The sequence below is a fragment of the Heptranchias perlo genome, chromosome 37, assembly GCF_035084215.1.
Source record: "Heptranchias perlo isolate sHepPer1 chromosome 37, sHepPer1.hap1, whole genome shotgun sequence".
NCBI classification, from domain to species: domain Eukaryota; kingdom Metazoa; phylum Chordata; class Chondrichthyes; order Hexanchiformes; family Hexanchidae; genus Heptranchias; species Heptranchias perlo.
The window spans coordinates 14,633,697-14,661,450 of record NC_090361.1 but is presented as its reverse complement, the minus strand read 5'-3'; the positions used below and the strand labels follow the sequence as shown (position 1 = coordinate 14,661,450).

At 45.0% G+C, this 27,754-nt stretch overlaps 1 protein-coding gene across 2 annotated transcripts in view; it reads right to left on the bottom strand.

Moving 5' to 3' along the window:
- Window positions 1–27,754, bottom strand: part of LOC137304528 (cAMP-dependent protein kinase catalytic subunit alpha-like) — a 126,769-nt gene that overhangs the window by 27,105 nt on the left and 71,910 nt on the right. For both annotated transcript variants that reach the window (XM_067973162.1, XM_067973163.1), the window contains exons 3-4: window positions 3,643–3,771; window positions 564–662 (exon numbers count right to left, since the gene is read on the bottom strand). In XM_067973162.1, the coding sequence (XP_067829263.1) occupies window positions 564–662; window positions 3,643–3,771 (228 nt within the window). The remainder of the gene's footprint in view (window positions 1–563; window positions 663–3,642; window positions 3,772–27,754) is intronic.

The following is a 27,754-nucleotide window of genomic DNA, read 5'->3' as shown; positions in this document are numbered from 1 at the left end:
GTGCACAGACACAGAGACTGAGTCTCAGCTCTCACAGTCATTTCAGGGAGGACTTATACTGTGACTTGACAACAACTTGTCTGTTTTAATAAGAGTTCATTACTTGGTGTCACATAATACCAAAGTAGAATTTCAAAATTGTAAATACTGGAGGAGGAATTCCACAGCAACATTGCTGTTTTAGTTTATTGATAAAATTACTGATTAGAACTCTGAACATTTCTCTCCTTGCACCTGCACTCTACAAGGAGAGAGAAGAAGCAGCACAAAATGTAAAAGACAAAATACATGTTCCAAGTAGAATCAGGGACCTAGAATTTCTCTTTTCCAGACTTTTCTCTGCAATTATCAAACTGCTAACGAAACTGTGGGAGCTCTTTTTTTGGAATATGTGATTTATGACAATGTGTTTTTGTTAGAGTTGTCAATTAGAGAGGGAAACAGGCACTCCTGTTTTTTCCGTTAGAGGAATTTATCCCGTCTCCCGCACATGCCCTCAAGCTTCCCAACCCTAGTGAGCACTGGGAATGCAGGATAACTCACCTGCAGCAGTGAACACTCACCTTGAATGAGAATACTAGCCGCACCAGAAAAGGGAACCTGACAGCCTGAAGAATCTTTTTTTCATTGAGTGTGTGCTCGATCTGTTTCAGCTTTACCACCTGGGCAGGAGAGAAATGCCATTACTGTATCAGCTAAAAGGAACACTATCATTCTCGTCACATCCAGGCTGGTGCACAGAGTTTATGAAAGAAAAAATGTCCCTCCCATAAATCCTTTATACCTCATTCACCATCAGTCAGGAGCCAATCAATTTGGAGGTGGGGGGGGGAGAGGGACAAATGGACAACAGCTTGTACTTGTGACCATAAGAATTTGGAAGAAGTCAACTTTTTTGTGAGCTTAATTTATTCTAATTCTATTAAACACTGAGCTCCTGCCACAACAAAGATTGGTGGACTCAATATGTTGAATTCATGTACTGCAAGTGCCTTCCTACAAGTGCCTCCCTTGCTCACAGTGGGTTTTCCATTATTGAGGCAACCTCCTCTTCTGCTCTCCCATCGTGATCAATCTAATTTAAAAGGAAGTGCAGGCAAAATCAAATCTGCTCCTATGCCGGCTTGGCTCTCGGATATGTTATCTATGCGTGTGAATGTGTACGCTTGGCTCTTGGATATGTGTGTGTATATGCAGTGTCCTGTCAACTTGGCTCTTCCATATATTATTTATGTGTGTACACAGTGCGCTGCCAGTTTGGGTCCTGGATATGTTGGAGAAGTTTGATTTGTTGCGGTGGGAACAGAAGCTCTGGGCTGTGAGAGATGGTAAGACAGCTGCGGGATCCTTGAGGTTGTGCTTGGTTCTCCCTTTTGTTTGTGGATAAACATGCAGTATGGAATGGGGCAATTTTACAAACTAGCTGGCTATACTCAATCAGATTGAGATCCTTAGTATAAAATGGAGTGTAATCGCAACAGTGCCAATGGCTTGCACAGCGAGACTGCGAATGAATATTTTCCTTTTCCTGGGTAGCGGATCAGACAGTACATTCACTGCCCACTGCACCAAGTTAAGCCACTTACACCACACCTTCCACGGGTTTCAATCTCAAATGATCACATTCCCATCTTGTTTGTGGTGAATGTTCCGTAGTCCCGGTTTGAATGAGACGTGTACGGAATCGCCATTGCTGCTGTGTGGCTCAAATACCAGTCCCTTCCATTCATACTTTGTACAACAGGAACTAGAACACGGCAAATATCGAAACAACTTTTGAATGCAAAACACTTAATACCCAGAAAAATCCCATTGCAGGTGTAACAAGCTGTTTACATAGAACCCTAAAAGAACAGCTAGCTGACTCTACTCAGTCCAGACCTTCTATCTCCGACTCTCGTCTCTCGATCGCTCTCCCCCCGAGACCTCAACATCCTTCTTCTATGCCTCCAAGATCCCCATTTTTGTTTTACAGATGCTCTCAGGATCCACCTGCCTGATAATTCTGCTGCTGCCCTCCTCTTCCCAACCCCTGGCGAATTGTTTCTCCCCCTTCCGGTCTCTACGCCTGCCTTCAGTTACCACTGTTCATTTGTTTTGCAGCAAGACAACGAATGGAGTGAAAACAGAAACTGCCCTGTTCCCTACATTCATACAAAAAAGGTCAGGGTACTCCACACAGTGTCCTCAGACACTGCTAAATAAATGGCCATGATAACATGGGGAGTTTGAGGCAGAGGGGAAGACAATGCGAGGATAGGCCCAGGGTCTTGACTCCAGTCAGAGTGGGAGGGAGAAACCTTCTAGCACAATAATCAAGCTCAAAATTATCTGCTACTCCTCAGAAGTCTCCCCATTCATACACCTTAAGAGTGGGTCATGACTTTTACATCTTTACTGAGCGAGCCAGACCTATGAAAGGATAATATGCTACCTTAGAGATATGTAAGACTATCATGGCCATTCATTGGTCAGAACATTGAATACAGGAGTTGGGATGTCTTGTTGAAGTTGTACAAGACATTAGTAAGGCCACACTTGGAATACTGTGTACAGTTCTGGTCACCCTATTATAGAAATGATATTATTAAACTAGAAAGAGTGCAGAAAAGATTTACTAGGATGCTACCGGGACTTGATGGTTTGACTTATAGGGAGAGGTTGGATAGACTGAGATTTTTTTCCCTGGAGAGTAGGAGGTTTAGGGGTGATCTTATAGAAGTCTATAAAATAATGAGGGGCATAGATAAGGTAGATAGTCAAAATCTTTTCCCAAAGGTAGGGGAGTCTATAACGAGGGGGCATAGATTTAAGGTGAGAGGGGAGAGATACAAAAGGGTCCAGAGGGGCAATTTTTTCACTCAAAGGGTGGTGAGTGTCTGGAACGAGCTGCCAGAGGCAGTAGTAGAGGCGGGTACAATTTTGTGTTTTAAAAAGCATTTGAACAGTTACATGGGTAAGATGGGTATAGAGGGATATGGGCCAAGTGCAGGCAATTGGGACTAGCTTAGTGGTATAAACTGGGCGACATGGACATGTTGGGCCGAAGGGCCTGTTTCCATGTTGTAAACTTCTATGATTCTATGGCCTTTGACTCCTATGCTTCTGTAGTGTAATAGTCCTGGCTAATACACAGACATCACAAGATGATAATGGACAGTCAGTAGTGAGATAGATGAGAATCTCTAATTAAGGAACTCAGATTGTACTTATACAACAATAGATATTTGTGAATGAGCTACAGGCTATAGACTAATCGTAGGATTCATCTGATCTTTAACCACCTGAACACTGAGATTAGATTATTGTCCTGTGTTTGTGTTGATAGTTTGCAGATGCTGACTGTCCATGAATTCCATTTCTTGATAACGTCTGACATTTACAAAAGGTTAATGATTCAGCATTGTCTCCTTAATTTATTTGTGGAATTCTGGATATGAATTGTGCATATGTAGTGAATACTCGCATCCTAACAGAAATATTTAGGGTTGTATTATTAGTGGGGGGCTAGGTGAACAAGGCGACCATCAAACTTGAAACCTCCTAAAGGTCCTTGCCCCAGTGAGCTGCTAGGCTCTGGCTGTGCTGCTCCGATTCTCTTAGATGTAAGTGTGTGAAACAGGGTAAATTCAGTCCATTCACCTTCTGTTTGTCCAGTATCTTCATCGCATAATGTTCCTTTGTAGCTTTGTGCTTCACCAACACCACTCTGCCAAAGGACCCTGTACCCAGCGTTTTTGTTCTATCAAAGTCATCCAGACTTGCTGTGTTCTGCAAGATAAGGAAAGTCTGTCAGTGTTCACTTAGAAGTTTAATGCTCGAGTATGCGAGTTACAGTTCAGCAGCCCACTTCTGTTCTACATATGATCTCCTGCACAATGGGATCTGTTGTTTAGGGAGTTTGTGATGCAGAAACAATGCTGATAATGTTACAGGACCTGAAATACATTAAAAAAATTAACATGTAATGGGCTGGGAAACCATAAAATATTCCAACTTGTGAATTTGTAAAATACACATATTTGCTTTGGGTTTGTAAGTTACACCCCTAGACAGAAAGAGCTTGCATTTTAACAACACCCTATCACAACCTGAGGTTGTTCTAAAATGCTTCATGGCCAACAAGCTGATTTTCAAGTTCAGTCATTGTTGTTATATAGGCAACTGTGGGAGTCAGTTTGCCACCTCAGTAACATCGCCCGTCTCCGTCCCTGCCTCAGCTCATCTGCTGCTGAAACCCTCATCCATGCCTTTGTTACCTCTAGACTCGACTATTCAAATGCTCTCCTGGCCGGCCGCCCATCTTCCACCCTCTGTAAACTGGAGCTCATTCAAAACTCTGCTGCTCGTATCCTAACTCGCACCAAGCCCTGTTCACCTGTCACCCTTGTGCTCGCTGATTTACATTGGCTCCCGGTCTGGAAACACCTCGATTTTAAAATTCTCATCCTGGTTTTCAAATCCTTCCATGGCCTCGCCTCTACCTATCCCTGTAACCTCCTCTAGCCCTATAACCTCGAGATCTCTGCGCTCCTCTAATTTTGACCTCTTGTGCCTCCCCGATTTTAATCAATCCACCATTGGCGGCCGTGCCTTTAGCTGCCTAGGCCCTAAGCTCTAGAATTCCCTTCCTAAATCTCTCTGCCTCTCCTCCTTTAAGATGATCCTTAAAACCTACCTCTCTGACCAAGCTTTGGGTCACCTATCCTAATATCTCATGTGGTTCGACGCCAAATTTTGTTTGATAATCGCTCCTGTGAAGCGCCTTGGGATGTTGTTGTCAAAAAGTTCAATGCTGCAAGAACAAAATTTGTCTACTATCCTTTTCCAGTTTTATCTTTTAATTTCCTTTGTTCATTTTCTTTTGATTCAAGTCTTAGTTTATGTTCTACTTTACATCCTTAATTGATTCTGTTTCTTCCTGTTAGCCGAATGGTGTAGCTCTCCTGGTGTACCAGCAGGTGCCGCTGCGCATCAATCCACTGGGTCTTTATTTTCAGTTTGTTTCAATTCTCCCACAAAATTTTTAGTTTTCATTTCAAGGAATCAGGGAAAAATAGGGTTACAATAGTTTTGTGGCACAGTACCAAACTAAAAATTCAAAGGCCCGGTGAAATACTCAATTCCCTGGTACAAAGGAGTGGACAAAGGGGTAGGAACATAGGAACAGGAGTAGGCCATTCAGCCCCTCGTGCCTGCTCCGCCATTTGATAAGACCATGGCTGACCTGTGATCTAACTCCATATACCTGCCTTTGGCCCATATCCCTTAATACCTTTGGTTGCCAAAAAGCTATCTATCTCAGATTTAAATTTAGCAATTGAGCTAGTATCAATTGCCGTTTGCGGAAGAGAGTCCCAAACTTCTGTACACCAGGTCTCTTTACATTGCTCTGAAATTTCAGGCACTTCCCCAGAAATGGAAGGAGGGCCTACAACAGGTGCATACAAAGCACTGCCATGTAAATAAGGCAGGAAGGTTGCACATTTTGACTGCCCATTACTTCTAGCTCCCTTTGTTTTCTCTCTCGGTCCCTCGGGATCTTCTCTCCCGTTTCCTCCCCTCAAAGTACCCAAGGGGGAGAAATGAAAGCCATGCTACATTTGGTACCCCCCAAATCCCTACCCCAATCCTTCACTACTCCTTTTCCTTCCTATTCTCCTGCCGCTGTCCCAGGCTTGAATTTCCTCTTGAATGAGCCCACAGTTACCTTTTGTGCATTTCTTGGCATTCTCCGTCGCTGCCTCCTTATAAGCAGCAACCTCAACTGCCTCATCCTTCTCTCTCAACCTTCCTGACCAGCGTGTCCACTGAGCGCAAACCTCAGCAAACTCCTTCCTATCCTGGGCACCTCACCCACCATTAACCCCGTGGTCTCTGCCAACAGATCAGTCACTTCCCCTCCACACATTTCCCTCCAGAATGTCCGTTCACTTGTGAACAAGTCCTTAGCATCCACAACGTTATTGTGAATGACTGCCTTGACATCATGGCTTTGTCCAAAACATGGCTCAAGGCTCGTGACCTTGCCCCTTACTGAAGCCTCCCCGCTGGGCTATATTTTCCACCACCTGCCTTGCCCACACCGCCACGGTGACGGTGTGGCCCTCATCACCAATTCACACCTTGTCTCTCCCCCTAATCCTCTGGCAACCTTCTCCTCCTTTGACCATCTCACTTTGTACCATCTCTCTCACCTCTCCTTTAAAAACCTTGTTGTTTATCGCTCCTTAAGCCCCATGCCAAGTTTCTCCACGAGATATCCTCCCTTCTTTCCTCCCTCAGCCTCTGCACCTAGCGACGCCTCATTCTCAATGATTTCAATCTCCATCTCAGCTCCCCTTGCCCTCTCTTTTCTGAATTCAATGTCCTCCTTAAACCTCCTTAAACACAAACTTTTTTACCCTTATTCACAGCCAACCATTTAACTGTACCATCCTCTGTGGCCTTGCCTACTCCCACGGTCTCAATCACTGACCACCTCTGACCACTTCCGTGTTTCCCACATCCTCCTACTCTTTTCCAACACAACTTCCTTCTGTATCTGACCTTGGAATAAACAGATCCCCAAGTCAATTACAACTGCAATATCAAATTCCCAACTGCCTAGCCATTGGCCTTCCATTCACAATCCTTCTACAGCCGTCAATTTGGTTAACCACTCTCTCACCTCCACCTTTTATGCCTTTGCCCCAACAAAACCTCTCCCCCATTCTGGTCATTCCCACCAATACGGCCCCCATCTTCGCTCCCTCTAGTCCAAGGGGCACAGACTTGAGTATATCTGGCACGCAAATGGTTTATGGTTTAGCCGTCCATCAGCAGATCTGGCTGGACCACATCAAGCGCCGTCAGGCCTCACCCTCTTCAGCCAAAACTGGCCACTGCTCCAGGATCATCCTGGAGAGCAAAGATAACCCCCGGCTTCTTTTCTGGACCGTAACTGTCTCCTTAAACCTCACTCCCTTGCCCCCTCCAGCCTTACCTGCAATAACAAGTGCGAAATGTTCATGGACTTCTTTGTCACTAAGGTTGTGACCAACCATTCAGCTGCCTCTGCTGCTTTCCCCTTCCCAATCAGAACCTTCCCCAAGAACCCCCCTGCCCTATCGCTGAATTCACATCTCTCTTTAGTTTCTCTGCCATCTCCCCGCATGCCCTCTCCGAGCTCATCTTGTCCATGAGGCCCACATTCTGCTCCCTTGATGATATCCTCCCTTCCTTCCTTTTCTCTTTTCTGGCCTCCATGCTAGCTGACAATGTAAATGGTTCCCTCTCCTCAGGTGCTATCCCCTTCCCTTTAAAAACTACCATCATCACCCCTTTCCTCAAAGAACGCACTTCTCTGTCCTTGAAAACTACTGCCCCATCTCCAATCTTCCTTTCCTCTCCAAAATCCTTGAATGTGCTGTCGCCTCCCAAATACGGGCCCATCTTTCCCAAACCTCCATGTCTGAATCTCTATCAGTTTTCCTTCCATGATACAGCCCTGAAATGGCCCTAATTAAAGTCACAAACAACATTTTCTGTGACTGTAACTATGGTGCATTATCCCTCCTCAAACTCTCTGCAGCCTTTCGACCACACCACGCTCCAATGCCTCTCCTCTGTTTTCCAGCTCAGTGGACTACACTTGCTTGGTTCCATTATTACGTATCAAATCAGAGCCAGAATATCTTCAGTAGTGGCTTCTTTTCCCAACCCGATCTGTTACCTCTTAATTTCTCAAGGAGCTTTCCTCGGACCCCCTTTCCTTCTCATCTACATGCTGCACCTTGGCAACATCATCTGCAGACTTGGGGTCAGCTTTGACACATAGTCTAACAACACCCAGCTTTACCTCTCCACCACTCTCTCGATCCCACCACTGCTTTTGTGCTGTCTGACATCCAGTCTTGTTTCCTCCAACTAAGTATTGGGAAGACCGTGTCATCATCTTTAGCCCATCTCACAAACTCTGCGCCTTCAGCACCAATTCCATCCCCCTCCCTGGCCAGTGTCTCAGGGTGAACCAGACTGCTCGCAACCATGGTGCCCTATTCTACCCTGAGCTGTGTTTCCGACTTCATGTTCACTCTATCACACTTCCACCTCCAGAACATCACTCACTTCCATTGCTGCCTCAGCCCATCTGATGCTGAAACCCTCATCTGTGCCTTTGTCACCTCCAGACTCCACTATTTCACTAATTTTATTCCTATATTTAAAAAGGGAGATAGAACAAGTCGAGGGAACTATAGATCAGTTAGCTTAACATCGGTGGCAGGAAAGATAATGGAATCTTTACTCAAAGATGTAATAGAAAAACATCTAGAATCCAAAAATATAGTAAAGAATAGTCAGCACGGATTTCAAAAGGGACGGTCATGCTTGACCAACCTTATTGAATTCTTTGAAGTAGTAACAGAAAGAGTAGACAAGGGTAATGCAGTAGATGTAATTTTTTTGATTTTCAAAAGGCCTTTGATAAGGTACAGCATAGCACACTCATGAAGGTCAGAGCATGTGGAGTCAGGGGACAAGTAGCAGAATGGAAAGCAAGCTGGCTACAAAACAGAAAACAGAGAGTAGGAGTTAAAGGTAGCTACTCAGATTGGTAAAACGTGGGAAGTGGTGTTCCACAGGGATCGGTGCTGGGACCACTGTTGTTCACCATTTACATAAACGATTTGAACTCAGGAATCAGAAGTACAATTTCAAAATTTTGAGATGACATTAAATTGGGGAGGTATAATCAATACTGAGGAAGATTGCGACAAATTACAAGAAGACATTAATAAACTTGCAGAATGGTTGTGTAATTGGCAAATGAATTTCAATATAGACAAGTGTGAGATGGTGCATTTTGCTAGGAAGAATAAGGAGGCCACATACTGCTTGGATAATAAGAGTCTAAATGGGATAGAGGAGCAAAAGAATCCATGGGTACAGACACACAAATCACTAAAAGTAGCGACATAGGTTAATAAGATCACAAAAAGGCAAACAAAGCACCGGGGTTCATTTCTAGAGGGACAGAATTGAAAAGCAGAGAAGTTATGTTAAACCTGTATAGAATTTTGATTAGACCACACTTGGAGTATTGTGTACAGTTCTGGTCTCCATATTATAAAAAGGATGTGGAGGCACTGGAGAAGGTGCAAAAATGATTTACAAGGATCTTACCAGAACTGAGAGATTATACTTATCAAGAAAGATTGAACAGGCTGGGGATCTTTTCTCTAGAAAAGAGAAGGGTGATGGATGACCTGATAGAGGTCTTCAAGATTATGAAGTGGTTTGATAGGGTAGAGGTTAGGGTAGATGTTTCCACTTGTGGGGGAGTCCAAAACTAGGGACCATAAATATAAGATAGTCACTAATAAATGCAATAGGGAATTCAGGAGTAACTTCTTTACTCAGAGAGTGGCTAGAATGTGGAACTTGCTATCACATGGAGTAGTTGAGGCAAATAGCATAGATGCATTTAAGGGGAAGCTAGATAAACACATGAGGGAGAAAGGAATAGAATGGTGGGAGGAGGCTAGTGTGAAGCATAAACACCGGCATGGACCAGTTGGGCTGAATGGCCTGTTTCTGTGCTGTAAATTCTATGTAATATTCCAATGCTCTCCTGGCCGGCCTCCCATCCTCCACCCTCCATAAACTTCAACACACCCAAATCTCTTCTGCCGGTATCCTACCCTGCAGCAAGACCCAGTCACCCATCACCCGTGTCCTCACTGACCTACATTGGCTCCTAGCTTCCCAACTCCTCAACTTTAAAATTCTCATCCTTCTGTTTGAATTTCTTTACGGCCTTGTCACTCCCTACCTCTGTTACCTCCTTCAGCCCTACAAACCCCCTCCCCCCTCCAAAATCTCCGCTCCTCTGACTCTGGCCTCTTGTGCATCCCCGCCCCCTTTGTTCGCCATTGGCGGCCATGCCTTCAGCCGTCTAGGCCTCACGCTTTGGAATTCTCTCCCTAAACCCCTCCTCCTTTGGCTCTTCGTTCATTTTTTCTTACTCCTCTGTGAAGCACCTGGGGAACTTTTTCCCACATTAAAGGCAAGTTGCTCCTGTTGTTCCTTGTCCTCCCTCATTTTCCTAACGATTTGCTGGAAGGCAGTCCAGACACAGAGGTGGCCAAAGAAGCTGTACCTGACCTCGCTCAAACTGTTGGATCTGAGAGGGGCAGGCAGCAAGGCAAAAGCAGCCCAAAAAGGTAAGTAACTATAACCTGAACATCTAAACAGGCTCAGGTTAGGTGAGGCACAAATCTGGTGCACTTCTCCTGACTAGAGCTCAGATACATCAGGTGGTGGCGGGGTTGGGGGAAGAGGAAGGAATATTAGGGGCAATATCTTTTTCCCTCCCAATTTTTTTGTTTTCTAAATCATACTGGGGTCCAGTCCCATGAGGGTTGATTTTAACCCCAGCGAAGCTTGCAGGAGCGGATGGCATTTCCGCCTGGGAGTTTGAGTAGGAGTCTTACCAGATTTTAACTGCTGGGCCTCATTTCATGCCACCGGTCAGCTGCCAAAAGACAGCGGTAGCTGGCGGGAGGGAGGGCGATAAAGATCTGCTTCATCCAGACTGCCGGCAGCAAGGTAAGTCGTGGCAGGGGGATGTTTCGAGGGTCCCATAAGACCATAAGAGATAGGAGCAGGAGTAGGCCATTCGGCCACTCGAGCCTGCTTCGCCATTTAATGAGATCATGGCTGATCTGATTTTTACCTCAACTCCACTTTCCCGCCCTTGCCCCATATCCTTTGACTCCCTTGCTTATCAAAAATTTGTCTATCTCAGCCTTGAATGTATTCAATGACCCAGCCCCACAGCTTTTTGGGGTAAAGAATTCCAAAGATTCACGACCCTCTGGGAGAAGAAATTCCTCCTCATTTCCGTCTTAAACAGGCGACCCCTTATTCTGAGACTATGCCCCCTAGTTTTAGATTCCCCCATGGGGGGTAACATCCTCTCAGCATCTACCCTATCGAGTCCCCTCAGAATCTTGTATGTTTCAATAAGATCTCCTCTCATTCTTCTAAACTCCAATGAGTATAGACCCAACCTGTTCAATCTTTCCTCATAAGACAACCCTTCCATACCCGGAATCAATATAGTGAACCTTCTCTGAATTGCCTCCAATGCAAGTACGTCCTTCCTTAAATAAGGGCACCAGAACTGTACACAGTACTCCAGGTGTGGTCTCATCAGCACCCTGTACAGTTGTGGCATGACTTCCCTGCTTTTATACTCCATCCCCCTAGAAATAAAGGCAAATATTCCGTTTGCCTTCCGGATTACCTGCTGCACCTGTACGTTGACTTTTCGCGTTTCATGTACGAGGACACCCAGATCCCTCTGTACCGCAGCATTTTGTAGTATTTCTCCATTCAAATAATATTTTGCTTTTTTATTTTTCCTCCCAAAGTGGATGACTTCACATTTTCCCACATTATATTCCATCTGCCAAATTTTTGCACATTCTCTTAACCTGTCAATATCCCTTTGCAGACACTTTGTGTCTTCATTGCTTTTTCACCTATCTTTGTATCATCATCAAATTTGGCCACAAGACACTCTGCTCCTTCATCCAAGTCATTGATATATATTGTAAATAGTTGAGGCCCCCAGCACTGATCCCTGCGGCACCCCGCTAGTTACAGATTGCCATTTTGAAAATGACCCTTTTATCCCGACTCTTTGTTTTCTGTTAGTTGGCCAACCCTCTATCCATGCCAGTGTATTACCCCCAACACCATAAGCTCTTATCTTGTGCAGTAATCTTTTATGTGGCACCTTATCAAATGCCTTTTGGAAATCCAAATATACTGCATCCATTGGTTCCCCTTTATGAACCCTGCCCGTTACTTCCTCAAAGAACTTAAAGAACCCCGTGGCCGGGGTGTGGGGAGCCCTGGTCAGCAGGGGTCCGGACTTTCCTTGTGGGGCTCGATGAGCACTCCTGCTCCTCCTAAGCCAGTTCCCAGTCGATTTAGATAATTTGCCATCTATTCGAGCCTTGTGAGGTTTATATTTTTGCCTTTAGTCCTATGCTCATTTTCTAAGTTAAACAGCTTGTTTAGTTCAATCTCATCTATCTCTTTGATTATGTCGTAAGACCTGAGTTATGTCTCCCCTCAATCCCCAGCAAAAATAAGTTTAAATAACTGGAGTCCTTCTTCATAACCTAGATTCCTAAGGCCTGGAAACAGCTGCATCTCCCTACCATTTTTAAAACATCTATATCCTTTTGAGCTAGGGTGATCAAAATTGCAGAGCATGCTCCAGAACTGGCAGAATAACTTGTTCTGCCTTGTAATCCAATGGTCTCCAAGATGCATCCCAGTCTAAGACTCTCCGAAGATAATCTATCTCCCTCTACTTATTGCCTGCCCACATAGTATTACATTTGCGAATGGCACAAACCTACTTCAGACATCCCGTTCCATATTATTTACAAATGTTACAAACACCCAGAGTCCCAGAACAGATTGCTGTGAAACATCACTAGTTACATTTTTCATTTACCACCATCCATTGTCTTCTGTTGCGAAGCCAATTACCAGTCCATTTAGAGGATTTGCCACACATTCCAACACCTTCAACTTTTCCTATTAGTCTCACACAAGGAATTTTGTTTAATGCCTTTTGAAAATCCAAATAAACTACATCTACTGGATTGCCATATTCTCAGTTACCTTCTCAAAGAATTCTAGTAGGGTTGCAAGGCATGGCTGCTTACCAAGATACTTGTGCTCTTTAAAAATTCATTTGTAGCATCCTGTACAATGCCCTTGAGTATTGTTCCTACGATGCATGTTATGCTAACCAGCCTGTGATGGTTCTCCTTTGTGGAATATTGGAACAACATTTGGCATCCTCCTCTGTTATTACTCCAATATTTATGGAGCTCTGAATAATATCAAACCAAGCAATTTCTTTCTTAACTCCTTGAAGATTCAAGGATATATCCATCTGGTTCAGGAGCCTTCTGGACTCCAGTTTCTGCACAATATATTCTTTACTAACCTCTACATTTGCTGCAAATTGTTTAGTCCCATTTACTGTGACTGGAATTTATTTACCACATCTTGAAAATTGATGTAAGGAATCCGTTCAATATTTCTGCCATATCTTGACTATCTGTAATAGTTTTATCCAATTTATCTTTTAATGGATCCACTTGTTCTTCGACCTTCCTTCTATTATCATCTATCTACCGATATATTACAAATCGTACATCTGCACACACTTCCTGCCTACAAAATCTTACTTCCTGCTGTCAAGTTTTTGTCACAATTTTGGGTCATCTTTTCCATTATAAATTCTACAACCCCACATCACCTGAAACTTTACTTTGTCTTGATGCTCTAGGGCCAATTTCAACTCATGGTGTGAATCAAGTGGGTGGGGGTTGAGGCGGGCGGGGAGCCCCAATGATGTTGTCGGCATGAGGCCAGGGCAAGTTTAACTCCCGGGCCTCATTTCCATTTGACTGACGGGTTGCCCTCCTGATCGCGTCAAGAATCGGGCAGACGGCCCACATAATGCCCATAATTTCCGGCGGTCTATTTAAGGCGAGGATGCACCTCTTAAAGAGAGGTTGCAACCCCGTTTTAATTCCTGCTTGTCAAACTGTTGATGAAGTGTTGGCATCAGAGACAAGTCGCAGGGCTGCGCCTGCTTTTTTGATGCCTCCGTGGAGATACTAATGGAAGAAGTCAGGACAAGGAGGGAGGTACTGTTTCCCAGCAACCGCAAGGTAAGTTCCTTCCCTTGATTTAGTTTTAATTTTCCTTGTATCTCTGGTACTGAGGGAGTGCTGCACTGTCAGAGGTGCTGTCTCTCAGATGAGATGTTAAGCCGAGGCGTGGACATAAATGATGCCATGGCAATATTTCAAAGAAGAGCAGGGGAGTTCTCCCCGGTGTCCTGACCAATATTTATCCCTCAATCAACACCACTAAAAAACATATTGTCTGGTCATTATCACATTACTGTTTGTGGGAGCTTGCTGTGCCTAAATTGGCTGCCGCATTTCCTACATTACATCTGACTACAGATGTAGTACTTCGTAAAACCCTTTGGGACACCCTGAGGTCGTGAAAGGCGCTGGATAAATGCAAGTCTTTGTTTTTAGCCTCTTCCTCTGCTGTGAAGACTGATACAAAGGAAGTATTTAGCAAGTCTCCAATTTCCTGATTTTCTATTACAATATCGTAGGAGTAGTGGAGTTAGTAAACCTTTTAAGAAAAGTACGAAGGATTGATCACGTGGGTGGGCAGGTTAAAATCAGGCCTTCAGTGTGCAATGCCACAGGGGGTCAAATAGTACATTATTAAAAATCTTATACAGGGCGTGTGCTTCCTGTCCACAAGGCTTACTTCCTGTTGTCACAATTTTCAACATCTACCATTGTTGGTCACCATGTTCACATTTCACATTCAATTTGCTATGCCAACGGTCATGATGTAGTCACAGGCTCTGGCATGTATGGAGCGAGTTTCTGAACTCTCCCAACTCCGTCGCCACCTGTATACAACAATATTATATTCATCAACTGACTGTGCGAAACACCATGGGGGATTTATCAGTAGTTACGAAAGTCTTCTAGGTTCCTCTTACTGCCCTCTGTGATATGTCTCTTCATTGCTTGCTGACGTTTTCTAGCATCTTCAGTTGGTTGCCTTTTCTATGAATTCAATCTCTTTTGTTTTCTTGTATCTCAAAGTATTCCTGCTTGTTTTTAGGTTTCTTTTAACCTCCTTATTAACCCAACCGTACTCTAAATCCTGCTGTGTTTCTCCATTTTTTAAATACAATATACTTTCTATTCTTATCCTGTACAATAGCCTTAAACATATCCTATTCTTCTTCTACTTTATGTCTCAATTCCCAATTAATTTTCCTTAACACTCTCCTTAAGCTCTGAAATCTGTCCTTCTAATGACTTATCCCACCACTTTGTTGTTTTAGCTTTGGCAACATATCAAGTCTAAAAATACAATAATACAGATGTGCATCGTACTCTAGGTTAGAAAGAAGGAAAAAGGACTTGCATTTATATAGTATCTTTCACATCCACAGGACGTACCAAAGTGCTTCACAGCCAATGAAGTACTTTTAAAGTGTAGTCACTGTTGTTATGCAAACAAATGCAGCAAAGTTGCACAAAAAGCAAATGAGATAATTTGCCAGTTAATCTGATTTTGTAGTGTAGATTGAGGGATACATGTTTGACAGGACACCAAAAGAACTTGTAACTCCTCTTTGAATCACGCCATGGGATCATTTATATCCACCCGGACGTGCAGATGAGGCCTTGGTTTAATGTCTCGAAAGACAGCTCTTCCGACAGTACAGCAATCCCTCAGCAACATACTGAAGTGTCAGCCTAGTGTATGTGTGCAAGTCCTAGAGTGGCGTTTGGATCCGTGGCCTGCTGACTCAAGAGGTGAGAGTACTACCACTGAGCCCAGCTGAAATTTACGTATTACTAACCAGTTCTGGTGGATTGCTAAACACAAAATCCACTGCAGCTTCTGCTCCTGTAACCTGCCTCACATTTTGTATGAAGAAATAATGCTCAACTCCATCAATGAATTTGTTTGATGGTCACCCCTCCCTCCTGGTTTTCCCAGATCTGTCCATTCAACATCCAGGATGTTAAATCTCAATGGTTAGTGCATAACGATGTTCCACAGCCCTCCTTATTTGGCCAAAGCACCCCAAATTGTGCTGCTCTATAGTATTACCAATTAATCATTTGCTGACCTCATTATTACTTAGTACCATCCATATTAATACAACCGTATCCCCTTCTGTTGCTATATCCGCTCTTTCAGAAGCTGATATATCATTCCGCCATCATAACTCCGCCACCTCGTTGTAGGTCCACCTTTGCAAGACCTTCTTTACCTTCTCCGTTCCAGCTCTTAGTTATCCTCAAGTATCAACCATGTTTCTGAGATGCCAATATTCTCCCTAGTTCCATATACCACCAACTCGACGGACCAGAGCTTGAGACTATATCGGAGCTATCCATACCTCTAGGAGCTTAAGGCAGCTGAAGTGCCAAGAGGGAAGAGAACTCTACTGTTGTTCCTTGGCCTTGGGTCCATTCACCCTGACTATGCAGTATCTCTCCTCGCATGAACAAGGAAGCATCCATTTTCAGCAACAATTTATGAGGTGGTGGCTCTTGCTGAACTCACTGAATGATGTTTTCCTCTTAAACCAGAGCAGGGACCTGGTCTATCCCCATTGCTAGGGAATGGAGCAGTGGGACGATCCCACTGGAAAAGCAGGTCCAGCCATCGAGGTAGAAAGGAAACATCCAAGCTCCAGAAGTGGTGCGGGGAAGGGCCAATAGTGTCGGGGGATTCAGTTATGAGGGAAGGCGGAAAAAAAAAACACTCTCAGCCTTCGAAGGAGGTGAATGAGAGAGAACCTTTTAGAGGTTTATCAGATATTAAATGGAACAGTAAAGGCTTTAATCCTGAGCATTGTTTCAAGTTAAACAACTGCAGAACAAGGGGGTACAGGTGCAAACTGGTAAAAGGCAAATTTGGGACTGATGTCAGGAAGAACTTCACACACGGGAGTGATCAATGCCTGGAATGGGCTCCGGGTAGGGTTTTTTTTATTTGTTCATGGGACGTGGGCGTCGCTGGCGAGGCCAGCATTTATTGCCCATCCCTAATTGCCCTTGAGAAGGTGGTGGTGAGCCGCCCTCTTGAACCGCTGCAGTCCGTGTGGTGAAGGTTCTCCCACAGTGCTGTTAGGAAGGGAGTTCCAGGATTTTGACCCAGCGATGATGAAGGAACTGTGATATATTTCCAAGTCGGGATGGTGTGTGACTTGGAGGGGAACGTGCAGGTGCTGTTGTTCCCATGTGCCTGCTGACCTTGTCCTTCTAGATGGTAGAGGTCATGAGTTTTTTGGGAGATGCTGTCGAAGAAGCCTTGGCGAGTTGCTGCAATGCATCCTGTAGATGGGACACACTGCAGCCACGGTGCGCCGGTGGTGAAGAGAGTGAATGTTTAGGGTGGTGGATGGGGTGCCAATCAAGTGGGCTGCTTTATCTTGGATGGTGTCGAGCTTCTTGAGTGTTGTTGGAGCTGCACTCATCCAGGCAAGTGGAGAGTATTCCATCACATTCCTGACTTGTGCCTTGTAGATGATGGAAAGGCTTTGGGGAGTCAGGAGGTGAGTCATTCGCCGCAGAATACCCAGCCTCTGACTTGCTCTTGTAGCCACAGTATTTATGTGGCTGGTCCAGTTAAGTTTCTGGTCAATGGTGACCCCCAGGAGGTTGATGGTGGGGGAATTGGCGATGGTAATGCCGTTGAATGTCAAGGGGAGGTGGTTAGACTCTTTCTTGTTGGAGATGGTCATTGCCCGGCACTTGTCTGGCGCGAATGTTACTTGCCACTTATCAGCCCAAGCCTGGATGTTGTCCAGGTCTTGCTGCATGCGGGCACGAACTGCTTCATTATCTGAGGGGTTGCGAATGGAACTGAACACTGTGCAATCATCAGCGAACATCCCCATTTCTGACCTTATGATGGAGGGAAGGTTATTGATGAAGCAGCTGAAGATGGTTGGGCCTTGGACAGTGCCCTGAGGAACTCCTGCAGCAATGTCCTGGGGCCGAGATGATTGGCCTCCAACAACCACTACCATCTTCCTTTGTGCTAGGCCACTGGACTCCAGCCACTGGAGAGTTTTCCCCGTGATTCCCATTGACTTCAATTTTACTAGGACTCCTTGGTGCCACACTCAGTCAAATGCTGCCTTGATGTCAAGGGCAGTCACTCTCACCTCACCTCTGGAATTCAGCTCTTTTGTCCATGTTTGGACCAAGGCTGTAATGAGGTCTGGAGTCGAGTGATCCTGGCGGAACCCAAACTGAGCATCGGTGAGCAGGTTATTGGTGAGTAAGTGCCGCTTGATAGCACTGTCGACGACACCTTCCATCACTTTGCTGATGATTGAGAGTAGACTGATGGTGCGGTAATTGGCTGGATAGAATTTGTCCTGCTTTTTGTGGACAGGACATACCTGGGCAATTTTCCACATTGTTGGATAAATGCCAGTGTTGTAGCTGTACTGGAACAGTTTGGCTAGAGGCGCGGCTAGTTCTGGAGCACAAGTCTTCAGCACTACAGCCGGAATATTGTCGGGGCCCATAGCCTTTGTTGTATCCAGTGCACTCAGCCGTTTCTTGATATCACGTGGAGTGGATCGAATTGGCTGAAGACTGGCTTCTGTGATGGTGGTGATATCGGGAGGAGGCCGAGATGGATCAGCCACTCGGCACTTCTGGCTGAAGATGGTTGCAAATGCTTCAGCCTTGTCTTTTGCACTCACGTGCTGGACTACACCATCATTGAGGATGGGGATGTTTACAGAGCCTCCTCCTCCTGTTAGTTGTTAATTGTCCACCACCATTCACGACTGGATGTGGTAGGACTGCAGAGCTTTGATCTGATCCGTTGGTTGTGGAATCGCTTAGCTCTGTCTATAGCATGTTGCTTCCGCTGTTTAGCATGCATAAAGATAGGGGAGGCAAAAACTCTGGAGTCATTTGAGAGGTAGTCATTTCGCTACAGTGATGGCAGGGGCATAGGTTTCTATAGAAGGATTAACTGAGTATTACGAATGACTTCCCTCACCTGTACTTAGGATTTGGATGAAATCCTGATAATTATTTAGACCATGAGAATCTGCTTCTTTCCTGATCTCAAAGAACCTGCTTGATTGTTACAAACAACAGAAGCCTGTCTATCTCTGCTGCCAGTATCATCAGCTGCGAATCCCAGAAGTGGTCAAAGCAAACAATGCCAAGGGAACGTAAAGGCTTTGCCAGAGAGTGAAGAGGGCATCCTTTTCTGCTGGTCTTCCAGATCCAAAGATTGTGATGCACACCTACTTAGCCACAAAGTGAGGAAGAGGACCAGATCCAAAAAAAAGAGTCCAAAGGAAATGAAGGAAAGATCAGCCCTCAGGTCAATCTAACATTTGATCTCCTGTGTGTGGGAAAATATTCCTTGGGAAAATTGGACCTTACAGTAATATGAGAACCCACAACCTGTGTTAAATTGGAGATGAATCATAGGCGGTTGTCACTGACAACAAACAAACCATCAACGTCATGGTGGCCATGGGACACAGAGGTTATTGAAATAGAAGCCACTTAGGATGGGGTTCTGAACTCCTGGCTGAAACATTAAATGCTCCTAACTGAGCCTGTACACAAGATGCTCATTCCAATTGTTATTGCTTGATTAGCAATGAAGGATCTGCTAATGTTATTTAAAATCTGAAGCAGCTACTCCATTTGCTTGTCACTTATGTTATTTTTTATTAAGCAACTGCACATCCAAACGGTTTGGTTAATGAATGCCTTTGACACCAGCAAGGAAGAACCTTCTATACAAGTTCTTCTATACAATGCCATGCAACATCGTTAAGTAGTGAACCCTGGATCCAAGTTGCAAAAAGGAACTCAACATTTAGAAACTAAAGTGATGGAAGTGAAGAGACCCATAACCCTAGATTTTACGGTTGCCATTACTTTATCACCAGCCAGTTGCCATTAGCATTTAAACACCGCTGATCGGAAATTCCAGGCTTTACTATCTTGGGTGACATAATTTTGTTGATACCAGAAATTGATGGGCCACCACCCTCAGAATTATTTACAACAGACATGCATTATTATCCTGTTCTTCTGTGAATGTAAACAAAATCATTGCTTGGATTCTAGGAGGAGCAATACAATGGTGGTGGAATGGACCCTCCTTCTCGAAGCTATCTCCTATCTCAAATGCAACTAGCAGTTGTGATGAGATTCAAAGATGTCTTTCTCAGATAAAAGCCCACGTGGTCATGAGACCTGTAGGATGCACATCCTCCAAAATGAAGACAGTCAAAACAATGGAAAAAATGTTTGTTAAAAAAATTCTTGTTCACTGCAGGTGATATGCTTCTCCAAAAGAAAGCCTTGGGGTTAGAAGGCTGTGGGTTCAAGGCCCTTGCCCGAGTTTGAGGTCATAATCTAGACTGACACTCCAGCGCAGTATCGAGGGAATGCTGCATTGTCGGAGATGTTTCTGCTTGTTTCATTGATTGAGGTGAATGTTAAAGAACCCATGGCAATATTCGAGAAGGAGCAGAGGGTTCTCAGTGTCCTGGCAAATATTCCTCTCTCAACCAACATCTAAAGAAAAAAATCAGATTAACTGATAATTCATTTTGTTGCTGTTTACGAAATGTTGTTATCGCAGAATGTCACAGTAACTCAAAGTAACTGATTGTGCAAGGCACTTTAATATGCTTCAACCTGGTAAGATGCTACATAAATGCAAGTCTCAACACAGATGCTAAAGGGTGGATTATCCAGTTGGTTAGACAATTAATGGCCACAAAGTGGGTGTAACTAATTGGCAAAATGGGTGGAGAACAGTTGTACCAGATTTCCAACAATTTAGCATACCATCAGTTTTTCAGTTGAATTTTGTACTGGCAGTAAATTACATTCAATCATGCTCCAATGACGTAATTTAGATGCGAGATTTTATTCCAATATAGTTTTCAGTCATCCACCCGCCCATATAAAATGGGTGTCTAGGGCTGTTGAGGTGGGCTGTTTCATGGACGTGCATTTAAAGAGCCTTACAGTATACTTTGTAGCAGCATTTTGAGGCTAATTCTGAACCTTTTTCTTTTCTTCTTTTCCGTTTCTACTTCATTGGTCAGGAGACTTTGTCCCAAGTGTTTTGGCAATGTCATTTTTAGGTACATCCATGATAATGGGACAATGAGTTTCCCAATGGGAATTCCCCTTTACTTATGTTTGGAGGAAGAGGACGAGCAACAGATGGGTGCCAAGCAGATCAGGCTGCAACAGAGGCAGACTGTGCCCACCTGCCAGTATCCTTCGACCAACATTTGCAGGCAGAGATGGACATTTGGCTCTGACCATGTGGAAATGGCTCCACATGCTGTGGGTCAGCAGTCAGCCAGATGGAGAGTAGTGCTATCTGCTGCGAAGATATCTGAAGCTAACATGCGCCACATTTCTGGCACTGCCAGCTATGTTCTTAAGTCCTCTTTCTCTACCTCCTTCCCAGAAAGCTGCAATGTTGTTGTATGGGAAGGGTGTCCATAAGTGGTAAGCGGGACCACCATCCTCGCTATCACCTCACTCAGCACCACTTCCATTTCACCAACAATCAAACACAGGGTTGGAGTGTTGCTCACTCCATCATTTGGCTACAGACTTGATTTTCTGCTCCTACATTTGTTCTAGTCATTAGCCTTTGCCGGCCATATTTGTTACCCAATCAGCTTTTGAAGAGGTTGAAATTAAAAACATTAGCAGCCTCTGTAAAGGTGCTTTTATTCCTCTATGCAGCAACTTACCTTTGAGTGTCACATACTTTCAAATTTACCCACTATCCCTTTAAGGGCAGTTTATATGCACTTTCCTGCCACTCCTCTCCCCCAGTACAGCTTCTGCTCCTGTAGCCTGACTCACATTTCCAGCATATTTGATCTTTCTCTCTTCAAAGAAATTTGCTATTGGCAAATCGCAGGGTGGTACCTACAAAGATCATGAAAAATTCTGCGCCCTGTCTTGTTTGACTTGCTGAGCTCGAAGGATTATTCAATACAATCCCTGTTCATAGTAACACCCAGCTAGACAAACAAAAACACGCCTACAATCGCAACAACCTTTCATTTAAATACCGATACAGTAAGTGTACAAATGTTTGTCCATTAATCTAATTGGCAGTTAAATATTGCAGGATATAATGTATTTAGAAAGGATAGGGAAGGAAGAAGACAGGGCAGAGTAGCTGCACTAATTAGAGATACCATAATGGCAACAGAAAAAGAAGGACATCAGTAACATTAAGATAGAAACAGGATCCATATGGATTGAGACAAAGGATAAGGAGGGATCGATCACGTTTTTTTTATTCGTTCATGGGATGTGGGCGTCGCTGGTGAGGCCGGCATTTATTACCCATCCCTAATTGCCCTTGAGAAGGTGGTGGTGAGCCGCCTTCTTGAACCGCTGCAGTCCGTGTGGTGAAGGTTCTCCCACTGTACTGTTAGGAAGGGAGTTCCAGGATTTTGACCCAGCAACAATGAAGGAACGGTGATATATTTCCAAGTCTGGATGGTGTGTGACTTGGAGGGTAACGTGCAGGTGGTGTTGTTCCCACGTGCCTGCTGCCCTTGTCCTTCTAGGTGGTAGAGGTCGCGGGTTTGGGAGATGCTGTCGAAGAAGCCTTGGCAGAAGAGTTGCTGCAGTGCATCCTGTGGATGGTACACACTGCAGCCACAGTGCGCTGGTGGTGAAGGGAGTGAATGTTTAGGGTAGTGGATGGGGTGCCAATCAAGCGGGCTGCTTTGTTAATAGGGGTATTCTACAGACCACTTAATAGTGGAACGGAAGTGGAAGATGAAATATGTAGACAAATCTATGAAATGAGTAAAAAAAACATTGATTAATAACCATGGGAGATTTTAACTACCCCCCAAATAAACTGGCAAGAAGAGGCAGGGAAAGGAGAAAAGGGAATGGAGTTTTTACAGTATGTACGGGACTCCTTCCTATCCACTATGTAAGAAGCCCAACAAGAGAGCAATCACTGCTCGATCTAGTAATGGGAAATGAATCAGAGCAGATAAAAGAAGTAAGCGTAGGGAAAAATCTAGGCAATAGCGATCACAACATAACAAGGTTTAAAATAATGATTGAGAAAGACATAAGTAAGACAAAGACCAAAGTAATAGATTGGAAAAAAGCTAATTTTGAAGGGATAAGAATGGAACTAGGGCAGGTAAACTAGAAAAAAGTTTTGACAAAAGCATAGGACAGTAGTGGGTAATATTTAAAATGGTGATCAGAGTTCAGAAGACATATATTCCTCTAAAACCAAGAACAAACGAGCCAATAATGAAACACCATGGATTAATAAAGAGATAAGGGTAAAATTGAAACTAAAGAAAAAGGCATACTCTAACTAATACAGGAAAGGATGACAAAAGGGACCATGAAGAAGTTAGGAAGGATGTCAAAAAAACAATTAGGAAAGCAAAGAGGAACTATGAGATTAAATTATAGTAAAGTATTCTACAGACACATAAATAACAAAAGAAAAATCAGAATAGGGATAGGGCCACTTAGGGATGCACAAGATAAACTCACAGGTTACAACAGCAAAATGGTAGAAATATTGACTAATTACTTTGCCTCAGTATTTACCAGGGAGACTAACAAGGTGGGCAGGACATTAGAAGAAGAGACTGAAAAAGATATTAAAACATTTAAAATAGAAAGGGAGCAGATAATTGATAAACTAATCAAACTTAGGAAGGATAAAACCCTGGTCCAGATGGATTGCATCCGCGAATATTAAAAGAAGTCAGGGAGGAGATAGCAGAGGCACTGTTACATATATATAAAAAACCACTAGAAAAGGGAATAGTGCCTGAGGATCGGTGGACAGTTAATATTATTCCTGTAGTTAAAAAGGGAAATAGGACAAGTCCAGGGAACTATAGACAAGTTAACTTAACATCAGTGGTAGAAAAGATAATGGTATTTTTACTCAAGGAAGTAATAGAAAGACATCTGAAGAACGAAAATATAATAGAGAATAGTCAGCACGGATTTCAGAAGGGAAAGTCATGCTTGACCAACCTCACTGAATTCTTTGAAGAAGTAACAAAGAGTAGACAAGGGTAATGTAATAGATGTAATATATTTGGATTTTCAAAAGGCCTTCGATAAGGTGCCTCATAGCAGATTCATGGCTACGGTCAGAGCATGTGGAATCAGGGGACAGGTAGCAGAATGGATAGCAAGCCAGTTACAAGGCAGGAAACAGAGTAGGGGTTAAGGGTAGCTACACAGACCGGCGAAAAGGTGGGAAGTGGTGTTCCACAGGGATCGGTGCTGGGACCACTGTTGTTCAAAATTTACATTAACGATTTAGATTTGGGAATCGGAAGTACAATTTCAAAATTTGCGGATGACACCAAATTGAGGGGCGTAGTTAATACAAAGGAAAAATGCATCAAAATGTAGGAGGTCATTAATAAACTTGCAGAATGAGCGTGTAATTGGCAAATGAATTTCAATATAGATAAGTGTGAGGTGCATTTTGGTAGGAAGAATAAGGAGGCCACATACTCCTTGGATAATAAGAGTCTAAACGGGATAGAGCACAAAGGGATCATGGGGGACAGATACACAAATCACTAAAAGTAGCGACACAGGTTAATAAGGCCATAAAAAAGGCAAATCAAGCACTGGGGTTCACTTCTCGAGGTTTAGAATTGAAAAGCAAAGAAGTTATGTTAAATTTGTACAGAACCTTGGTTAGACCACACTTGGGCCCCGATATTACCAGGGAGACAGGATGGCAGCAGGGGGGGGGCGACTGGGCGCATGGGTAACCCGCCCAGTAAAATCCGTCTGTTCCCCACGCGATCGCGGGTAAATTGAAGGTACTTACCGTGGCTTCCGGGTTTCCCGTTGTCAACCTGCGCAGAGGGCGGACTGCGCACCCGCATAACAGGCTGTCAGCTGGAGGAGCCCTATTTAAAGGGGCAGTCCTCCATTGCTGCTCCTGCAGCAAACAACCAAAAGTACAGCATGGAGCAGACCAGGGGAAAGGCTGCTCTCAGATTTAACGATGCCTCACTCCAGGTCCTACTGGATGGGGTGAGGAGGAGGAGGGAGGAAGTGGCCTGTCTCTGCCACCAAGAAGGCCTCGCTTGAGGTGGCAGAGGAGGTCACCAGCAGCAGCAACGTCTCCCGCACATGGATCCAGTGCAGGAAGCGCTTCAATGACCTAACTAGGTCAGCCAAAGTGAGTACACTTACTCATTCTCCTATACTCCGTCTTCCACATCACCGCCCCCACCTCACAACTCCTTCTGCACTGCCAACACTACTCTATAACATCACTCCTCACACTCACTCAAACCTCATCCTCAACTTACATCTTTTTCACGGTCAGCCTCACCCAAACCAATGCATTCAGCGGTTGGCCACGTCACTCACACCTCTCTACTTTCTCCCCTTATTGGAGAAGAAAGCCCAGAATGCATGGAAGAGGGCGAAGACCGGAGGGGGGCCGCAACATCAGGTCGTCCTCATGGACCCGGAGCAGGAGGCTTTTGAACTGAGCTGCACCCTCGAGTGCCTGTCCGTCGGGGACGCCGAGACTGCCACCCGACAAATGGCTGGTGACAGAACTTTAACATTCAGCACTCACAATAGCAAATGATGTTAACATGCCTTGCCATCTTCAGCAACTCAACATCTGTCATCATGCTTAATATTGCCTTCTCCTCTCTTACAGGGCCTTCAGCGACCGCCGTGACGGCAGAGGGCGATTCCTCAGAGGGCCTGCCGGCCTATGAGGGGACACCGTCACATCTGAGCGAGCCATCCACCAGCACAGATACACACACCTTGGTGGGTCCCAGTCCGCAGTTAGTTGGGGTCGCACATGGTGAGTCACCACACACACGTGAGCACGAGCAGACACTGGTGGCAGGGGCAGCTGTGGAGAGTCCGCATCGGTGGGAGCACTCTTCTCCAGGCTCTGCTCAGCTGGAGACTGATGCTGAACCCTGGGGGCCATCCTTTAAAAGGAGAATGATCGAGGGGCAGCAGCACATTTGCTAGGTGCTGGAACAGGTGCCACGCGCACTCTCCACAATCGTGCAGAGAATGGAGGAGTCCAACTCCTGCATGAGTGGAATGGTGGCACATGTACAGGAGGGAATCTCTGAGATACTGTCACAGGGATGTGACGGCATCTCTGAGATAGTGTCGCAGGTAAGTGCGGGAATGTCTGCGATGGAGGGAAGGCTAGCCTCCATCGAGCTTCAAGCACGGCTCACCAATGAGTCCACTGAGGCCCTGACAACGGCACTTCGGACTCAGGGTGAGCAACTTTCTGCCGCCTTAAACAGGCAGGCAGATACACTAGCACTGGCCTTACAAGGCTTCACACATGTCCTCCAAACTGTCGTCCAGCAGGGTGGTAGGAGTGATGTGGGCCTGGTCCAGGAGAGGGATGATGACGAAAGGGGACATGGAAGTGGGGACGCCACTCAAAGCGCTCCCACATCTCACCCGTTGCCCCCCTCTCAACCAGTACCCGCAATGCTGCCTCCGCTCCAGGTGGTTGAGTCTGCCCCTGCACAGTCTTTGGAGGGGCCCTGCACAGTCTTTGGTGGAGCAGTCTTTGGAGGGGCCCTCATGGGCACCGAAACCCAGAGGGCGTAGGCCCAAAGCATCTAATCGGTCAGGGCATGAACAAGAGCAACCTGCCACTACCTCTGCTGCAACCACAGGGGAAGCACCATGTAGGAGTACTCGGAAGCATAAGGCAAAGGTTTTGTGAGCACAAGGGTGTTTGACTGTTTGTCATGCTTTTTATTTATATTTGATTTTTGTTAATGGCACATTAACTATTATTATTGTCACCAATACTGCCACGTCTTGGCCATTCTTGACTGGGTTGTTTAATAAGTGCCTTTCATGAGGTTCACCATGAACACCCACACTTGATGCCACTCATTGGGTCACCCTACAGTGGGTGTATGTGTAGTTGCACAACTATTTTGTGCAGGTGCCTATGGCGCAGCACTGTGTTGTGGAGCTCCATGTGGTGGAGGTGGACAGTGTGCCTGGCGAGGCTGGTGATGTTGCTCGTCCTCGGATGAAGTGATGAATGCAGCTATGCGCCCCCCCCACCATCCTGACGGTGAGAGTTTGAGGGGGTCCGCAAAGTAGGTAAATGTGCTAGCACAGCAGAGTTTAGGGTATAAATTAAGCATTTTGAGTGGAAAGACAAAGGTCTTGCAGTCAAAACTTTGTCTGAAGTGACAGAGTGTCCTGCTACAATACATGAGGTTTTCCCCCCACCTGTCAAATAATCCTTTGCACCTCCCACTAGTTGTTGGCTGAAACACGTCTGCTCCAACAGGGAGTGTGTCCCACAGCACGGGAAACACGCAGAGGATCCTTCAAAATTGCACCCCTGGCAAAATCTCCACTCAATGAGGTCTGTCAAGTACCTCAAGTATCTAACTAACTATCTAAAGCAGCATCCCGCCGGCTTTAATTGCCGGTGGGAGTCCCGCATTCGGGAGCTGCGCGCACACCCGAATGAGTCACTGGGGAACCCGGAGGTCAGTGAGTTGGAGCCGTGCTCCGAACCCTCTCCGGGATTCCGCCATTTTAGGAGCCCTCCTGCCCCTAATGCACCCTCTCGGCCATCTGAAAATCGGCCCCTTGGAGTATTGTGCACAGTTCTGGTCTCCATATTATAGAAAGGATATAGAGGCACTGGAGACGGTACAAAAAAAATTCACAAGGATGATAAGAGAACTGAGAAGCTATCCTTATCAGGAAAGGCTGAACAGGCTGGGGCTCTTTTCTCTAGAAAAGAGAAGGCTGAGGGACGACCTGATAGAAGTCCTTAAGATAATGATAGGGTAGACGTAGAGAAAATGTTTCCACTTGTGGGGAGTCCAAAACTAGAGGTCATAAATATAAAATAGTCGCTAATAAATCCAATGGGGAATTCAGGAGAAACTTCTTTACCCAAAGAGTGGCAAGAATGTGGAACGAGCTACCACAAGAAACAGTTGAGGCAAATAGCATAGATGCATTTAACGGGAAGCTAGATAAGCACATGAGGGAGAAAGGAATAGAAGGGT